The sequence below is a fragment of the Anser brachyrhynchus genome (assembly GCF_964034855.1).
Source record: "Anser brachyrhynchus genome assembly, chromosome: 15".
In the NCBI taxonomy this organism is placed as follows: Eukaryota; Metazoa; Chordata; class Aves; order Anseriformes; family Anatidae; genus Anser; species Anser brachyrhynchus.
In genome coordinates this window covers 7,136,020-7,155,873 of record NC_137733.1, presented here as the reverse complement: position 1 = coordinate 7,155,873, position 19,854 = coordinate 7,136,020, and the positions used below count along the sequence as shown (strand labels likewise).

At 40.0% G+C, this 19,854-nt stretch overlaps 2 protein-coding genes across 14 annotated transcripts in view; one reads left to right on the top strand and one right to left on the bottom strand.

Moving 5' to 3' along the window:
• Positions 1-13,515, bottom strand: part of KATNIP (katanin interacting protein) — a 72,855-nt gene extending 59,340 nt beyond the window's left edge. For 5 of the 10 annotated variants that reach the window (XR_013939793.1, XM_080557261.1, XM_080557266.1 and 2 more), the window contains exons 1-5: positions 13,146-13,487; positions 12,640-12,716; positions 9,925-10,094; positions 5,445-5,524; positions 2,938-3,069 (exon numbers count right to left, since the gene is read on the bottom strand). Coding sequence is in view for 8 of the 10 variants with exons in the window: in XM_080557261.1 (XP_080413387.1) it covers positions 2,938-3,069; positions 5,445-5,524; positions 9,925-10,094; positions 12,640-12,701 (444 nt within the window). In the remaining 2 variants the exon portion in view is untranslated. The other 5 variants (XM_080557260.1, XM_080557258.1, XM_080557263.1 and 2 more) reach the window with 5 other exon arrangements.
• A 5-nt stretch (positions 13,516-13,520) lies between these two features.
• GTF3C1 (general transcription factor IIIC subunit 1) overlaps positions 13,521-19,854 on the top strand; it is a 47,430-nt gene continuing 41,096 nt past the window's right edge. For all 4 annotated transcript variants that reach the window (XM_080557256.1, XM_080557254.1, XM_080557255.1 and 1 more), the window contains exons 1-6: positions 13,521-13,781; positions 13,933-14,142; positions 14,314-14,490; positions 15,762-15,905; positions 16,436-16,532; positions 17,196-17,319. In XM_080557256.1, coding sequence (XP_080413382.1) covers positions 13,561-13,781; positions 13,933-14,142; positions 14,314-14,490; positions 15,762-15,905; positions 16,436-16,532; positions 17,196-17,319 — 973 coding nt within the window. In that variant the 5' untranslated portion in view covers positions 13,521-13,560. The remainder of the gene's footprint in view (positions 13,782-13,932; positions 14,143-14,313; positions 14,491-15,761; positions 15,906-16,435; positions 16,533-17,195; positions 17,320-19,854) is intronic.

Here is a 19,854-nt window from a genome sequence, read left to right as displayed (position 1 = left end):
AGGAGGCTCCCTCTGAGCACCAGGAGGCACTTCTGTGCTGTGCAGGTGTCAGAGCCCGGAGCCCTGGCACAGGTTGCCCACAGAGGCTGTGGAGTCTACTCCTTGGAGATCTCCCAAAGCCACATGGACATGGGTCTGGGCCCCCTCCTCGGGCTGGGGGGAGAGGGGGAGGGCGCAGGTGGGCCCAGGGGGACCTCCGGCCTCAGCCATGCTGTGTCTGCAACAGCTAGATCTTTTAATTTAATATGTGATAATATGCATGTACATATCTGTACTTGAAAAAGCAGTAGCAAAGACATGTAGTCTGATGAACTAAGCTTCCAGTTTGCAAAGAGGTTTTGCATTGGACCCATAGCAAGAGGATTTTATGCAAAAATTAATTAATTTACTGTGGAAAAACTGCCCAACTTCTCACAGCGTATGCCACAGACAGCATAGATAACGCTGGGGAGCCTTTTATTCTTATGAATGTAAAAGGCAAAGATCTTGCCTATCTTAAATCTACTTTTCCTACCTTTGCTGGTATTGCTTTGATAGAAGTATAGGTAAGCAAACAGTATGAGTAAAATGAAAACTGGAAGCTATGTTAGGTACAAATGAATCATAACAATATATGTTCAGGTGGTAATGAAAGCTTCAAGCTGCTCTCCTGTTACAGATTATGTTTGTTAGGAAAGCCATGTTGATAGAAACACATTACAAAGAACAGGCAAACCTAGTTCAAAAAGAGGGTCTATAAGCAACCTGAAGTTTGATATTAAGCACGTTTCCAGCTGTTTGACAGGGAATTGTAGGGGCTTTCTTTTAATTTAAAACCTCGTGACATTTGCTTATAAGATATTCAAGAGAACACATTACAACTTCAGGAAAACCAGAATTATTTCCATCCGGGATACAAACAATAAGTAGAGTTTTGGGTTAAAATTAAAAGCTTACTACTTACACATAAATGATTATGAAAATACATCACTGTAAACAAACTTCTGTTTTGTAGAGCAAAAAATACATCATGAGCTCAAAAGCAGTACAGGAAAGGTAGGAAGAAGAAGAAAGAGGTAGTCTGGTTTTCTAACATTCCATTGTTAAATAAAGACATGAAGTGCACATACGCTAAGATTGTATACATGTGTGGAACTGGAAGCTACAGGTTTAAAAACCACTGAGAAAAACTTTAAGACATGTAGTGAGATATTCATCAGCCTTCATAAAGTGACCTGCTACACTCAAGACTTCTGTTACAGGAGTTTTGAAGCTCAAATTAATACTGTTAAACATCTTAAATACTGTGTCACCTCCTCTTCTGAATATAGTCAGCTTAGCAATTTCTGTTCTGGAAAGAGCTTCTCATCTTTTAATGACGGTATGTGCTGGACTATGGCATGATGGGGGAAGGCAAAGGGGCAGAGAAGGGAGAAGGCAGTGGAATTCCATCTACTTGTTTGCTAATTAAGATGATTGTTGATTTAGCAGCTAGTCCAAGTGACTCAGTAGCTAGTTCAAGTGTCTTCTGGATATGCCAAACCTCAAAAACATTCCTTCAGACTCACAGAATCCTGACTCATGAAAATTGTTTCACGATTTAGAACGCAGTCATCCACAAACAGCTGAGCAGAAATCACAAAACAATGAAATAAAAATTAATAATGAAAGATAAAGAAACTCATGACCAAAGAAATTGTGAGTCACGGGATTCAACAACAAGGCATACTGTAAGAGAAATTAGCAAATCTATAAGTGAACTATGTTTCCCCAAAGGAACATTATAAATAACAATAAGGTCGCATGGACTTATATCTCTAGAGCTTCATCAAGATCAGAGACAAAATCAGAGACAAAACTGAGCATACACAAGCATACAGAGCTTATTGCTGTTTATTGCTTTTTTAGATCAGATTGTGGGTAAAAGCCACCAATGAATGGCCTTACTAGTCACATAGTCAAAGAGATTGGCCTGGGGCTTACTCCATATCTAAAGTCAATTAACAGTTGTCACCAGCTGACGCAGGCATGGACCTCACACACTGCAAAAGGTCAAACAGCTACATTTTAAGTGCCTAACACCCAGAACCTGAGCTGTCATATGATCAGAGTGAATGATCTATTCATGAGTTCACAGTGCCAGTCTGAACTGGTCCAGAGAGGGCCAGGCCTTGACTGATGTGAGCATCAAGTGTGCTGAGTGTCATAAAAGAAAAATCTTAAAATAGAAATCACTGTCTACCTATTATACCCACACTACTTATTAAGTAAATTTTTAATTAAATGTTCCTGAGTAGAACATGGGAGTAGAGATGATCTTATTTGGAGAGGCAACACTTGTAAGGGTAGCCTATCCGAAGATTCAGTTGCCTTGCTCTGACAGCTGCAACGTAATCCTTGCAGCTCCTGGAGAGTAAACACTAAGCAGATACTTAAGTTGAGCTAAAGTGCCACATGGTTAAGAGCGGGTCATTATTTCATTTCTTACTATCGTTTCAAAATCAAGTAATTTAGTTCCCTAAATGAGCATTCTATAAATGTAAGCTTAGCTTAAGGCTCTTTAAATAGTGTTCAGTGTTAAGACTAAGTTCAGTTTGATAGAGCAAGTCTAGATTACATGAGGCTTCTCCTAACATGGATTCCCCAAAATTTGCAGGCTGCCAATCTGTTGGTTGTAGCCTGGTAACAGAACAAATGTCTTGTGGACAGAAATCAGCCATAGCTAGTTTCTGCCATTACCAGCCTGCAGAAGGGACAGAGGAGGATTCAGACTTTCAAACTTAAGATACTACATTATAGGTAGTACATCCCGAAATCCTTATCCAATATTATATCCTACAGTGTCTACTGTCAATACTATATACTGGGTTTGCATGCTCTAGTCAATACTGATACTTGGCCCCACTTGCATTTCAATTGACACTACCATGAACGATAGAAGGCAACTGCTAATCGTACCTGAGAGTAATGGAGATCATCGCTATTTCTCTCCATGCTCAAGCTTTCATAAGGTTCAAAATCCTCAGAGTATTCCAGAGGAGGTTTAATGCAGAGTTTAGTCCCCCTTTCTGTTTTAATCTCCACAGTTTTCTGTTAAAAGAAACATGCAAAGAAATTAGACATTTTTAGTGCCATCAGCAGTACAAAAAGAATAATCATCTTTTACATAACAATATTTAGATCAAGCAATCCTTTTCCCCTCTGTTCCATGGAAGGTTTCTGTCCTCTCTCAGCTCACCTTTGGGCCCTTGCATTATTGTTTGACATGTACAGTGCCCCAGTCAAACTCCATACCTGCTGCAGTCCCTGGAGTACACATCATGGTCATGCCCAGCACACATCATTTATTTGGAACCAAACCCAAGTGCCCATTGGGGTTCACTTTCTCACCACACCAAGTGAAAAAAAATGATAAGAGTAGAAACATAGCAATCAACAAAACAGCTGACGTGGAATCACTTCAAGCACAGGCATGTACAGAAGAGCTGGCAAAATAACCTCATGGGGAAAGCCCTCAAGCCTGCTCTGGTGAATTTGCACATGTAAGTGCCTCTCTGAAATGTCTCTATGCTAATGGAGAACAAATAGAAAGAATTACAAGTGTGTTTCTGGTTACAGGCTACGTCACCGGGGTCACAGAAATGTATGAGCTATATCCCACCACAACTCCAGTACTGTCATGGAGAGAGGCTCTTTGAGAAGGACAGGCTGAGTAGGTGAGGACTAGTCATCCTTTAAGCGAGAGAGCAGCTGGGATGCGTGGACCTGTGCCTAAGTCAGGAGACAGTCAAGTCTTCTGAGTGAAGATTAGAAGGTAGACCAGAATGGGTGCTGTTCCAGTGGGTATCTGTTACAGATACTCTGATGAGGAAGTAGATGATGCCTTTCTCAAAAAAAAAAAAAAAAGTGGAAGATTTCTCAAGTCTTAAGGCCTTGATCCTCATGGGGAACTTTAACCAACCTGGTATCTGTTGGAAGGACAACACAGTGGGGCTCAAGCCATCTAGGAGATTCCAGAATGCATCAATGACAGCTTCTCAGCACACGTGACTGAGAAGCCAACAAGCAAATTGCTCTGCTGGAAATTATAATCAAGTAAAAACTGGTCAGAGATGTGAGAGTAGCAACAGCCTTGGCTTCAGTGACCATGAGATGGTTGAGTCCCGGATCTAACAGAAGGATGAAGAGCAAAAAGGACCACAACCCTCGATTTCACCACTGGGGAAATTACTGGTAAAGTAACCTGCTGTCTAGCACAATCTGCATCTTACTCAGTGGGGTTGCACATTTCCTTAGCTAAATAATTCCATTTGTTCATTAAGTTACTATCTGCTATCCTCCCACCCAATTGGATTCAAGGCTTGAGATATCACTCTAACCCACTCTCCACTGGTAGCTAGTGTTTGGTAGTACAGCTTTCTATATTTGCCTAACTTCCCAATCCAGTTAGAGGAGAAAACATCTTCATTTGGCTCTTGCACGTAGAATGATGTAGGTTATGACTAGCCACATATTTGGCAAATTTAGTAAACAAGGTCTGACAGGCCAGTATGTAAGCAGAAATCTAGTGAGGAAAGCAACGACTGAGAAAGTGCATTCGACTAAGCAGTAATGGCTATACAGAAAGTAATGCAGCCTTAAAATTTGAATGCAAGATATTTGCTGAAAGAAAAGGAAACCTGCATGATGTGAACACCTGACCCTCAGTGACACAGACTCCTGATCACCAGTCACTCAAGCATGGACTGGACACCCACCCAAGGCAATTGCTAATTAAATAGGGTAAATATTTGGGTGACCTGCATCAGTTGTTTACAATTCACATTTGTTTTCTCAAAATGGATGAATTAAGTCAGATCCTTCTTTAGGCCAAAAAGAAAAAAAAAGACTACTGAGATTTCCTCAGTGAACCAACTATGAAGCTAATGGCCCCAAATTTCTTATAAGCAGAGTATTATTATTTGTATGTATTTTCCCCTCTTCTGATTTATGAGAATCTGTCACAAACTACGACTCAAGATAAGCAAATTACACCTCTGTGTCCCTTAATACTATTCAAGGGTGACAAACTGCAGTGACAGGCAGGGATGGATCTCCAACATGAGCTTCTCCAGCTTTTGCATTAGAAGCTCTCTAGGCATGCCATCAGAGATGTCAAGGAATAGCTGTTCTGCTGAGGTCAGAGTGAGCCAATCATGTCAGGGCTACTAAAGTGTCTTGTAAAGGATGTCACTGAATCCAAACCAATGAGATTTGTCACTTCAGGCTTCAAAGAAGACACAAAACTGGTTAGAGTATCATTTCATGTTGTCACCCAGTATCCAGACTATACCGAGTTTCTGATTCTACAAGAATCTCAAAGCATATAAACTGCCAACCCTCCACTAATTGCAACCAATTTCCCACAAAATTATTTGTGATGTAAGAATTAGTTCAAAGATGCATTACTTCAAACTGCTTGTTACCTGAAGCCATCCTTTGCGTTGTATTTTGCTTGGTGCAGTCTGTCTGCTGTGTTCTTGCAACTCACTCGCTTTTAGCTGGGCTGCCAAGAAGAATTAGAAGATGGGAAGCAGAAATACAACATTTGAGGATACATACTTTATTTGACATTATTTGACATTATTTTTCCCCCCATACGAGGGGAGAAGAATATATCTTTGATATGAGAATAATATTAACAACTGAAAAGGCATTCCACTTCAAATACTGGCTAGTTATGTACTAGTAGCAAGAGTTTTGAATCTTTTTGGGGATAATCACCCTCACGCACACTCAAGAGAATAAATTGCTTAAAGCTATGTTAGCACAACAGCATGCACAGCCCCACATTCACTGATAAGAAGTACAGAAATTTGTTCTAGCATAGGTGTGCACACCATTCCAACTCCTAGCTGTGTAGATGGTAAAGTGAAGCTGAAGGCAGACTTTGATAGACAGGGCCCTGGTGAAAAACAGATGTTATGCTGGGTTTACAAAGGGATTTTGTACGTACATTTACTCTAAGGCAACATACTGAGGTATTGGCAGATTAAACACAATGTATTGGGCATTTAACATACTGTGCAGAGAAGCATTCTTCATGGACAAGTCAGACACAAAGGAAAAATAATCATTTTCCTTCATTTCTAAAGTGAGGGAGAGTTGGTGTCAAAACTTTGGTGAAAATTCTGTGTATGGTCAAGCAGAACAAAAGGTCCCCGTACTGGAAATAGTCCCAACTTACAGCGCAGCAATGGATTTTTGAGGAGATGCTTTGACTGAGACACAAAGATGTGCATCTTGCAGGTCGCATCAGCATCCTCAACGGAGCAAGGACATCATCAACACTCTCAATACAATCCTAAATAAAGACATCTCATTTCCTATGTCCAAGACAGATTTACAGCTTCCATTTCTTTTCAGTGGAGAAAAATAGCTGATGCAAAACCTTTCTTCTTTAAGCCATAATTGAATGGTCATCTTAAGCCAGCAGAAACTGGCACAACCAATAAAAGAAGCAGTATTCCTCCCAAGATCATAGAATCATGAGAAGATTTACATTGGAAGGGACCTCTAGAGGTCACCTAGTCCAACCTTTCATTCAAAGCAGGGTTTACTTCAAAATTAGATTAGGTTGCTCATTCCCAACTCTCAATGCCACGTTTTCTTTTTTGGGTTGGACAACCCTACACTGCACCTGTGCAGTGAACCGTTCAGAAATTTATCAGCAAATTTTAACTGAGGAAGAATAGAAAACAAAATTACTTTTAATTTAGTCACTTGTACTTTCTGGTTGTCCACGATTGTACAAATGCTAGCACAAGCATGTAGGAGAGAACAGCAAGAGGTAGTACCATTCTTAGTACAACAATGCAGGCTTTGGTCAATTTCGAGTGATCATAAAACTACAGAGCAAGATGAACAAAAGCTGGTTCTGTTGCCTCTACACAAAGTATCTTATTCACTCCCAGAGGCCTGAAACAGGACAGAGGGGAAAGAGAATGGATTGCTCCAGGGAGGAAATAAGATACCTGACATCCTGTCTTGCAAAAACATCCCTTCCAACTATAGCTCCTGCTACTCCTACATAACTAGGCTAATACTACATAACTCCAACTATACCTCGCAGTCATCAGCATCGGCGTTGACTGCTTTGGAGCTCTTCAGGCACCAAGGGTGATTTGTCCTGAGATTACAATGCTAGAAGCATAGTCTGATTTGGTCACTGCTTTGGACAAAATTGGAAGCACTTTCACTTTTCAGTTCCTAAGCAATCCTTATTTTCTAAGCAACTGCCCGGCTCATCATGTATGGTACAAGCATAAGTAAGAAAAGGGGACAGGGCAGGACTCATGCCACCAGTGCCGAGTATTTGGTTCTCAGAATTTAGTATTTTGTGATGGATTCCTGTGACCAAATCCAAGCCACTAAAATAGAGTAGTTCTGAACCCAATCAGAAGATGATGCAACCAAGCCACCTACACTACAGTGATGTTTGCAACAGAGGCAAAAACATTCTTCCTGTGGGATGGATAGGATATGAATACCAACTATTACCTGTTTCAGCACACAAAATAGGTCCACTGTTGTCATTCCCTAGTAGGAGTATCTTTGGAGACTCAAGCTGACAGTGCCTATTCTAGTAGCCAAGGACTGAGTAGGACACCATTAAAATATTAGTCATAATACAAGGAGACCCCGCGCTGCCCTTAAGACATCTCTTTGACTACATCAACATTCAGTGAAAGTACAGACTTGGTTGTAAAACTGTCTGGATTACATACCCATATAAATGACAGTGTACGTGGAGACCAGCTTCCCTACTGTACATATTAAAAGCTCATCATCTACTTTAATTCATTTATCAAGCCTAAGCATAAGAATTGTGTCAATCACTATTATCATTAATTATTCCTAGGAAACACAGGCAAAGAAAATAGCCCAAAGAGATTTATGATGACGCTTTCAGGAAGCTTGGAGTCCTTTCTGTACTATTAAGCATCACACATTCTTAATTTTTTAGAAAAGACCAATCTGACAGATGGATGTTCTAGAAGTAATAAATGATGCAATAATTCTTACTGGAGATGGATAAGGAAGAAAATTCAGCACTGTATCTTAGCCAGAAATCATTTCTGTGAGTAAAATAATGTTCAATCATTGAGAAGAAATGCCTAAAAATGAAACAGACTACAGAATTGCTAAGATACTACCTCCAGGCAAGAATTTTATATAGATCACCAATGACGCCCACATTGGACTCTAGTGGTAAAATCAAATGGAAGAAGAAAAATGACAGGATGATTTAGTTGGTATCTTTCACTGCAGCTGCATGTGTTTAAAATAAGAACATTGGATAGCTAGGAAACAGCAAAACACTGAGTTCTCTTCTACAGAGATAGTGTCACTGTCTCAAAGTTGATGGATTTGAGGAAGGGAACAGACTGCCACTGAAGTCCTTAAAAGTACCTTAAATCCCAAAGACAAGCTAAATATTCTACCTGAACTGAATCAAGGGGCAATAAGCAACCACAATGAAACAAAACACACACACACACCTTGGTTAGGCTTAGAGATAGCAACTGCACAGCAGAACTTGAAGAGAAAACTTCTCTTGACAAAGTTCTGGTACAGCTACTGCCAAAACAGCCCTAAACAGCTTTTGGACCAAACAGTCAAAGATGTTGGTTTACACACCTTTACCTACCTGAAAGTATATCACCCCAGTATGACAAAAGCACAGAATTTCCTCTTTTCCAGTATTCAAGAACATGAAGCTTTTTGCACTGTTACACACGATCTCTTACTTTCGTATAGAAAACAGTGAAACTAAGGGAGAAGACAGGTAACTATCTCATTCCCCGCCCCCATGCTGTATGACTTGCAAGAAACAATAGAACAGACTGATAGAACAAGCCTGAACTCACCTAAACTTGAAAACAAATAACATGGACCCAGTGTAGAAGGGAGGGAAAAAAAAGGAAAAAGAAAAAGATGGAGATTGGAGTTATGGCTAGAACTTTTACTGAAATAAAATTTAGCTTTGAGTACTGTTGAGATTAATAAACTTTCAGTCATAAATTTTCATATTAACCGTTATTCTTAAATATTTGTCTTCATTTTTAAGAAAAAAGGCTTAGTAGACACTACCTATACAGCAACAGATTAAGAAGATACACTCCATGAGACACGTTGCAAGTATGAGGATAACAGACTAAGGCTGGTAAACTGCTTTACATTGGGATTTAGTGAAATCATTTATTTTCATTAAGCTAAATGGATTAGAAAGCCACTAAGCTCCCTCCTTATAACTTCATGCATGCAAAATTATTCCTACTACTACATTGCTCTCTATGACAGACTGACTTAAATGAGAAATAAAATTTCACATTTCAAATAAAGCCAGCTAACCACAGGAAGAAAATGGCAAATTTTCTTTACTTCAAATATTTAAGTAAAGATTAGCTGTCTTTTTAAGAGGACTATGATAACTCAAACAAAATTTAAGTCTATAATTTGATTATAGTCTCTCTAATCAAATGCCATTTGTCTGCAGGAAACCAGACAATACTTAAGTCCATCATATCTTAAAACTTATGAACGGTGTTATGTATCAGACAAAGGTATATAATTATTTTACACTGCAATTTATATACATTTCTAATCTTCTAGTTTTAGTTATAACTTTAACAAGTGGAGAGATGGGGAAATTAAACATTGGAATTAATTAGGGATCAGCTGAGCAATTGATAGGGTGTTGCAGAGACCCCTTGTAACATTCAACTGGCTTAATAAGTACTCTGATGAAAGAGCACCGCGGAATTTCATTCCACTATGCTTGAACACTGCTGCCTCACTCACACAGCCCGACAGGTAACTGCACTGACTGAATTACAGCTCTGATGAGCAAATATTTAAAATAGTTTGAGGCTGCAACCTCCATAAAACTCTGATGTAACTTACCTTTTGTCCTGGCGGTCTGTGTCTCATTTTTGAGGTAGCCATGCGAGTTGAATTTTTTGTGGTAATTTCTCAGCTCTGAATTAGCTCCATTCATATACAGAGAAAATCCTTGCTCTAACTGTTCCAGTTTGATTTGCGTAGGATCCTTTCTTTTTAAATGCCTCAGTAGCCTGAAGTAGAAAGGATAATAACTCATCCCTATACAGTACATATACAGATGATCATACTGGCAATAAATACAAAGGCACAGTGTCACAAAAATAATAATAAAAAAAAAAGTTTGTGGCTCAAGTAACAATTTCAGAATACAGCTTCCAGCACCCATTCCTGTTCTTTAACGCTTGTATGAGTACTGACACTCTGTGACACAGTTCAACCAAGTGTTTCACTTCTTAGAATTTTTCTATGCTGTTTATCATTCCACATCATTTTTTTTCCATTTGGCATTTTTTCTACTGAAATTTTCTTCTTGAGAACTTGAGAGAGTTTTTTTTTGGATTTTTGAAATATTAAAATGGTTGAGCTCTTTCCAAGGAAAAAAAAAAGAGAAAGTACTATTTTTGTTTCAAAACTTGAGGGGGAAAGCCCCAAGTTAGTAGTGTAGTTAGAGATACCAGAACTTTAAACTCATTAAAACTTTAAAAAAATTAAATCTAGTGTTTGTTTGTTTTGCTTTGATTTTTTTTAAGAAGTGTAGAGAAGATGAACTTATAGTAAGTTAAATGTCTATAAGTATATTATGATAGAAATCCACACAAGTTTTTAAATAACACAAGTTACAAATATTCATAACTATGCATAGACTGACACTGCTACTGAGAAGTTTTGAATTTTTGAACTACTTTCTGCTACCAAAATGACACTATATTTTAAGAATTAGCAATTTGATGAAATAATTCTGCATTAATAAGTAAACACTGCAATGAGTATGTCAGCAGTACTGAAAACTTACTAAGTTCTCTAAATCTGCTATGTGCAAACCTTACAATTTGTTGTGGAGGGTGGATTTTTTTTTGTTGGTTTTGTTTTCTGCCAGAATAAGTCAACAGTTGCAATGCAACTGGCTTATAACACAGGAGTTCAGAAGAATCTGTAAAATGCATGTGAGATTGAAATTTCGTAGCTCTGAACATTCTGATTAACACCACTCCAGCAGAGAAAGATGCAACAGAACCATACATTTCAGTACGATCAGGTCAGAGGAGCTGGAATCAAGCCCTGGAGTTAGGTTCTCTACAGCAAAAAATTCCTCCCGTCCTTTTGGATAAAGTCACAGACACTGTCAGCAGAGCATCACTCTGGGCCAAGAACATATTCTTTTGTGTTATAATAAACATGCATTCATCATAAGATGTAACTATTACTTTCTTTCTCAGTCTTCACTATTCTCAGTCACTGACTGAGAATCCAGTCATCTCGAAGGCTAGAGATGACACCTGCCTGTAAAGACATTTATTCAAAGAAGTCAGCTGATAGAACTGTGTTTTTGTTTTGTGTGTGTGTGTGTGTGTGTTTTTGTGTGTTTTTTTTTTTTCCAGGTTCTCTCTGTGAAAAAAAACAAGGTTGACATAACCCTCTTTCCCCTTGGCCTAATGCAACATCCTAACCACAAAAACATAACCTTCTGACTGAGTATTCCTAACTCATGTTAAGAATTCTTGGTCATCCACCATTCTCATTAAAAGTCGCACATTCCAACATGTGTTTACAAATGCTAAAAATAAAAACTGATTTTCCTGATACACAAGAACCAGGTTTTCTGCATTGTCACAGCAGATGAGGCTAGAGGGGTTAACACGAGCAGAGTCTGAACATGTATCTAATACACACACCACCCTACGTCCAGCAGACTATATTATTGGAGCTAGTATCCTAACAATCTGAGGACGTATTACAAACATCAGGCCTTGTGCCTACACAAACAATTCAGCAATTTGCTTATATATCTCTAAAAAATGCCAAATTTTGTCCCTTCATGCAGGTTTTCATTTGTGAAATTGGCAGGTTCGGGCCATTATGGGCCATTGCCTCTCCATCAGCTGCTCCAAAAACACTTCTCCATCCCGCAGGGTAACGTTCGCAAGCAGCTCAAGCCCTAAACCACCCAGAGATTTGCTCACCCAGGTCAAAAGCTACATCCCTCTTGCACTGGAGCCCGAAGCATTCTGCATGTTTTGAAATTTTACTCAGTAATGGGCAACCAATCCCACCCCGGGGAGCAGTGCTTCACAAGTCTGCTTACCCTGCCTAACAGGGTCTGCCTCAAAGTTTTTACTTTGCCCAAGTCCTGTTCCCCGACCGAAGGTGTTAGGGTCGCCCTAGGTCAGTAACCCCCAGATCCCTGGCTGCTCTCAGAGCACACAGCCTTCAATTTGGCCAGCTCAGTGCTACTGGCTGCCAATAGGAGCCTCTCCTTTGTGCCGAGCACTTATTAAGTCCGCTTGCAGCGAGCCATTACTCTGGCAAAGACTGTCAGCTCCAAGCTGTATCTTATTTTAAGGTATGCTGGAGAAATAGCACAGCCTTCTCCAGAAATAAGGACTTAGCAAACAAAGGGAAGAGAACTACTGGAATGCTTTAAGACACAGCAAACCAGGCTTCACATAACAAACAAGTTTTTAAACTAATATTCACCACTACTGATTTTAGACACAATATTACATAGCACACAACAGATATTACATACTCGATAGTGATAACAATTTCGTCTCTTACCGGTTTCTCTGCTGAAGGGATACTAAATATTCATCATGTTTTTCATCAAAGTCAGTCACCATATCCTTAATATAAAGCTGAAATGAATGTAGAATTGCCACATTTAAGAAGAGAAGTGATTTACTGTAGATTATTACTGGTTTTGCATCCTCAGGAGCCATGAACGCTGTAAACTGAAAGAAGCTCCTCATTCAACAGAGCATAACGCAGTCAGTGTAACAAGTAAGTTTCCTGAAGAACAGAGGAAACATTACTTGATTTACTTTTTCAGAGCCCTTCACGATCTACTGCAGAGCCTCAAAATACTAAAAGGGGAAGGCAGAGGCTACAGCGAGTTTTTAATCTGAGAGCTGACAAGCAGGGTGATGCCGAGGCGAAAACTGCAAAGGCCACACCCGAGGCCCAGCTATGGGAGAGTTTTCCTGAACTGGTACCACTCGTGCCGGCTGTTAGATCCAAAACTTGGGAGCCTGGATACACGTAAAGCGTTTAATTAAAGGTTTTACCTCTCCCGCCTTTCAGGAAACGCAAGCTTTTCCCACTGAGCAGCCCAGAATTGCGGCTACAGGCTGCGGCAGGGCGTCCTCCTACACAGAGACAAGTTGAAGCTCGTCACCTCCAGCCAGCTCCGTGCCCAACAGCCACCCGCCACCCCTCCGTCCCCTGCTCGCCCCCCGCCGCCGCCCAAACGCCACCGGCTCCTTCCGTCCCGTCGCCGAGCGGCGCAGCAGGGAGCCAGGCGCGGCCGCCCCGCGCTCCCTCAGCCCCGCGGGGCCAGAGCCTGAGCCAGCCTGGGCGAGACGGCGCCGAGCCGGGCCGCGCTAGGCCGCAGCCCTGTTTCTCCGTTTCCCCGGTTACCGGCGCAGGCTGGCGGCGTCATTTCTGTCGCGCCGCCGGGTGCCGGAAGCGGCGGCGCGGAGCATGGAGGCGCTCTGGGTGCTGCTGGACGAGGTGGCCCTGGAGGGCCTCGACGGCGTCACGCTGAGCGCGCTGTGGCACCGCCTGGGGACCCGCTCGCCCCCCTTCCCGCTGCCGCTGGAGCCCGCCACGCAGCAGCTCCTGTGGGCCGCGCTCAGCGCCCAGCCCGCCGTCAGCTTCTACCTCCTGCCGCGGGCGCGGCCGCCGCTCCGCCTGCACGACCGGTGAGGAGACCCCGGAGCGGGGTGCCGGCCCCCTCCAGCCCCGCTGCTCCCCCCCCGCTGTCCCCTTCCCTCCGGGCACCGTCCCCCAGAGCTCCCGCAGGAGCCCTCGGTTCCCCCTCGCGTGGGTAAACGCTGGCTGCTCTTATGGCAGGTATGAAGAAATAGACCTGGAGACGGGAATACTCGAAACCAAAAGGGATCCGGTGCCGCTGGATGACATTTACCCTGTCCACATGGTTTTGGATAATAAAGATGGCATACAGGGTTCCTGCCGGTATTTTAAGGAGAGAGTGGATATCACCGATCAAGTGAGGAGGAAGGATCTGCAGCCTTGTTATACTTACACAGAAGCTGTTGAAAAGTGAGTGAAATCCTGCTACCTGGCATTAAAAGGTTTTAAACTTAATTTTAAAACTATACTCCTGTAACAAAGTTTGTACAAATCTATGGAAATATGATGCTTATGGGGGAAAAGTGATTCAGCTCTCTTTTTATGGCTCTAATAAACTTTTGCTCTTTTCCTTTCTGTTAGATGGGGAGAGAAACTGGTCATTGTTGCCTCCCAAGACCAGCGTTACAGAGCTTTGATAGGCTGGGAGGGGGACCCTGACTTAAAACTGCCTGACTTCTCCTACTGCATTTTGGAGCGTTTAGGTCGTGCTAGGTGGCAAGGAGAGCTTCAGAGGGATCTGCACAGTGGAGTTTTTAAGTAAGTTTATATTTTGATATATAAATTAAATTGAAGTGAATAAGTTTCTACTGACTACTTACATGTTTCTGTATTCCTATGTGTCAATTAAACTCATATCTTTTTTGGTAGTGTGTCATCCTTGCTAACAGGAACATTTGTCTCTTGGAGCTTGTGTTACAGGGGGTACTGGTCTCTTCTAGAGCTCATTATACTTCCTGCTATTTTCTCATGGAACCAGAGATTGTCTGTTGGATCAATGCGCAGGGTTTAAAGTATTTCTGTTCTCAGAGGACTGAATACACTGTAGAGAATTGGAAAGGTTAAGCGTTTACTAGAGCTTGATGTTGCTGTAAATAGGAGGGAGTTTATTAAGGAAAAATGCTAAAATCATCAGTCAGTGACCAGAGTTGTCTGTTTCAAGGAAGAAGTGATAGAATATCTAGATCATACTGTAAGTTCCCTGTAGTAAAAGACAGTTAACGTCCTAGGAAAATCAAAAATTGAGAGAATGTTCACTATTTTCGTTAGGTATCTAGAAGCATGATCACTGCTGAGTCTTATCATGCTTCTGTGTGATACCAGTAATAAATTATTTTTCATGCATTTAATCCTAAAGCTTGTTTTTTAGCATATAATTCCAAGGAAGGTTATAAAAATCATCTTTCTATGGTATTTTGCAAAATGCTGCATCGGGTTCTGTATTTTATTTTTAATCTCACAAATATTGTATGTAAGTCAATCTCCCTACATTTACACAAAACTAGTTATATGCCTAAAATTACTTCTGAGCTCCTATTTAAGAGCTACTCTGAAAAGCTTGGTTTTAACTGCCTTGTTTATCAAGATGTGAAATCTTTTTTAAAAAAGGGAATAGCTTAGAATATCTTTTTCCTAGGAGACTGTATATCACTACTCTATAATTCTCTTCCAGGGTTCTGAAACACTTGAAACTGAACTCCCAAACAGTCTCATATTGTATAGCTGCTCTCATGTGTTTTCTGCTTATTCTCTGTAAAGCTTTTGCCTTATTCAGAGTGATATAAAATACTTCGTACAATTAATCAATTTCACAGGCTAAATCTAAAATCTAGATCTAAATCTAGATCTAAAATCTAAATCTACATCTAAATTTTGGTACTTCTTAATTTTGAGATCGTCACTTTATAAATTAGCATAATGTACAACCAAGACTGTGGGTAATTTAGGTGAAGGCTGTTCGAATACTGGATACTTAGTATTTGTTTGCAGAAGCTCCAATGCTTATACGTATCTTGCTATCTTTTCTTCAGAGTGGATGCTGGAAAAATTCATTATCACCGAAGAGTATTGGACAGAAATGGTCTCATAACAATGCAGTCTCATGTGATAAGACTACCAAGTGGAGCACAGCAACACTCCATTCTTCTACTTCTGACTCGCTTTCATGTTGATAGGTATGTGCCGCTGGGGTGTTTAAAAGATCTCCTGGGTAGCCTGCAGCCTTTTACAATGTTGAAAGTTTGTAGTCTCGATTTCTTTAAAGAAAATCACAATTTATTTATTAACTCCTTCCAGATGCTGGACTGTTCTTGGAAGTGCGAACAATAGGGCATTCTAGTGCCTGTCACCTGCCTGCTATGAGCCTCTCTCTTCTCATTGTAGCTCACATCATTCTGTTAATTTTGAGTGTTCTCGCTTCAAACACATCTTTAATACATTTTTGTTTTCCCTTTTTGTTTACAGTCAGAACTCACGCTTGTGAATTTCCAATGAAGCAACAGCTTGGACTTACTTATGTTCCCTCACTTGGGGACAAATTCTCTCACCTGCTATTCACAGAAGGAAAAGAAAGCTATAAGTTCTAAAACAATCTAAGAATGCTTCAGTGTGCCTTCTATAATAATTAACATTTTAGAAAGGTACAACTCGTGCTTATGAAGTTATATGCATGCTGAAATGTCAAATATTCTCTTTTCTCGATTAGGAGGAGTAAATATGATATCCTGATGGAGAAGCTCTCGAGCATGCTAAGTGCTCGTTCAAACCATATGGAAACATTAGGAAACTTGAGGGAAGAATTGGTGAGATTCATTATTCTTTTTCAAATTCTGTCTTACATAGAATATAATTGATTAGTATCAAAGGCACTTCTTCATACTTCTTTTTTTAAAGTTGCACCATATTTTGGGGTAGGATATCAAAAGAAGGATCATAAAAACCTGGTAGTTTATTGAATTAGAAAAAAGGGAAGAAAATCTCGTCATATTGCTCTAGATCAAGTTACTGTCATTGCTTGCTTTAAGCAAGGAGTTCTATTCCATCCACAGCTTTAGAAAAATTTTGTCACAGCACCAAACTTTTTTTCTACATACAGTCAATAGATACTGTTGTGTAATACTTCTAGCTGGTTGCTGCTGCTTATTTGGAGGATAGAGCTGGAGGGACGGAACATACTGCAGAAGCCCCTGAAGCTCTGCCTGTGTATTCACTAATGGGCTTTTAAGATCCTTCCTTGATATCCTACCCCAAAATACTGTGTTTTAAAACAGGCAGTATGAATGTCTTTGCTAATCACCTAGAGGACAGAGACTTGTGATAGCAAAGGTCATTGAATTAGAGAACTCCTTGGTCTTCCACTGATGTTTATATTTGTTTCTTTGCGAAGATGAATAGGTAATTCTGTGGGCTTCCTGAAAGGCAGAGTTTTGTCTCACAATGCCTTTTGCCGTTTCTCTTTGTGTTAGGGTCTTTGTGAGAGAACTTTCAAACGTCTTTATCAATATATGATGAATGCTGGCCTAGCCAAGGTAATATCCGTCCCATTACAAGAGATACACCCCAATGGAGGTCCCTACAAGACAAAGAAAGGTAAATAGAACAATATTTTTGCTTTCCTTATGTGTAATTACATTGATGCCAATCTTCTTATAAGATTCAAATCTTAAATTAAAAGTTGCTTAAGTACATAATTACGAAGACATATTTTCAGAGAAGTGTGTTAATAGAGTTAGAACACTGCAGATGGTTGAGTTAAGCATTTGTTCCAGCTTTATAAGAAACATGTACCTTACACATATTGGATGAAGGCAGGTTCAATGTAAGCAGATCAAGTGAATCATGACTCCTGTTAAGATTGTTGAAGCCAATACAGAGTATAGGGATGATGAGCAGTCTGCTGCCTTTTCAGATTGGCAGTTAAATGACATATAAAGCAAATGAGGCCATGATTAAGTACCATGCTAAAGAAACAGGCTGTTTTAGTTGTGAATTCTGCTGGAAATTATGATTTTTGCTGAAAGTCATCAGAATGCAAAGTTTCTCTGGAAGGTGTCGTATTGTTGTCCCGTAGCTTGGGAGTACAATATCAGATTGTAAAAGTATGCTTCTGCAGCACTACCTTGGAATTCCTCAAACAAGGAAGATAGTCTATAACTGCTATACAGAAAAAGCATATTTTACTGAGGAAGGGTTTAATGCATAGTCTCCTTTGAATTCAAAGTTAATAGGTTTGCAAAAACTGTTGATAACTTCCAAACATGAATGGAAAGACAAAAGAGTAGGACTGCACAAAGAAAGGGAACAAACGGGAGCAGTTGCTCTCGGATAAAACTTAGTGGGACAACAATTACAAGAAGCAATAACAGAAAGCATGAGGAAGACTAGTATCACCATTAGAATTAATGCAATTGTTGAAGGAAGTCAAAATCAAATCTTTAGTCACAGAAAATCCTAAGAATCAAATTTGCCAGGGTAGATAAGAAAATAATTCTAAAAGATGAACTGCGTTGTGGTTTGTTTTTTTTTTTTTTCAGAGATGTAGTGAACTGCTTGGGGGGGAGGGAAACGTAACAGTTTTAATATGATCTAAACATCACAAATGAAATAGTCCTTCTGATTAGGGAGTGGTCATAAAGGAAGAAGTGAAAGAACCAATAAAGATGTGAGAACTTTGAGAGAACAAACGTGAGTGCCAGTCACATAGAAGTGGGTTAAGGCTCTTGATAAGATAATAAATTCCTTAAAATCTTTAAAGTCTGGGGGAAGGAAATATCTTTGTAGGGAAACTGAATTATGGGTGAAGAAGAGCAGTGGCCAAAGATAGATACAGCATTTAGCAAGGGTCAAAGAGAAATCTCCCACATTGCACTGAATAAATAAGGAAGAGGTTGAAGGAGTTCTGTTAAGAGCAGCTTTGGTCTGAGAAGATCATTTGTCGTGGAATATGCAGGTCCACCTTCATCCCATAAGAATATCAGGGAGTTTTATACACCAGAATTCACTTAAGTGTAGTTTCAAGATGACGTTGAAGATCCTCAAAGATGCTTCAAAATGGGTGTCTATAATAAAATGTATGTGGAACATACATACATATTATGTATGTAGTTATTGTATTTCTGGTTTGAGCAAGTGTCTGAACACGCAGTGGTTTGTATGATGGTTTAGCATTGTAATGGTCAATAAAATTGATTGCCTCTTATGCTGTCTTTGGGTAGTGTTGCACCGTGTCTGTTTGGGGTTTTTTTTGTGCTTTTCTTGTAATGAATTGTGTCAGAGATGTTCTAGTAAGCTCAAGATATTTGCAAATAAAAGTCGAGAGACTAGATAGTATTGGAAAATAGACTTTATTATTGGTAATAAAATATCTAACTTCCAAAGTATTTGCTTAGAAGAAAAGAGAACATATATCCATTTATAAATGTAGTGGCAGCACACAAGGCAGTAGGTGATTTATGTGTTGTCACAGATTGAGACAGCAGCAGCTGCACTTACTATTTAACATTTTGCTATGAAAAAATGCCACCTGGTGAATCTTTAACTTGAATGATAATTTCATCTTATGGGCGTAAAAGCTGAAAGTCCACAAAAATGCCTTAAAGACACTAGGTATTAAACTAGGATGATTTAATAATAGCTGATTGTCATAAGAGTTCAAGATACTTTAATCTCCAGAGTTACACAGGAAAGCAGATAGAAATATGCAGGACATGTTCAGGATGAAGCCACAGCATCTGCTATGGGAAGCACATCACTGGGCAGCAAGAGCTAAAGTAAAAAAGATTTTGATTTTGTTTGTTTGTTTTCAAATATCGCTGCAAGTGAAAATTAATGGACTGTAAAAACACAGAGGATGAGATAACAGTGCCTACAGCCCTATCAAAATGTCAGAACTTTATTTCTATCCTAAGCAGAGTCTGACAGGGAGAGAATTCAGATGAGGAAATATAATGGGATCATCTGGCCTGGAGCTCAGTCACATGATTAAGTTACAGTGGATTAACTTCATGTCAGCGAGGCTTCAGTAAGTCATCATATGTAAACGTAAGATAAAATTCATTAACTGAAACCTTAATGATTTCAGCTAAAGCTTTCACCTGGCATTTATGAGAGCAGGGCTCTGCCAGA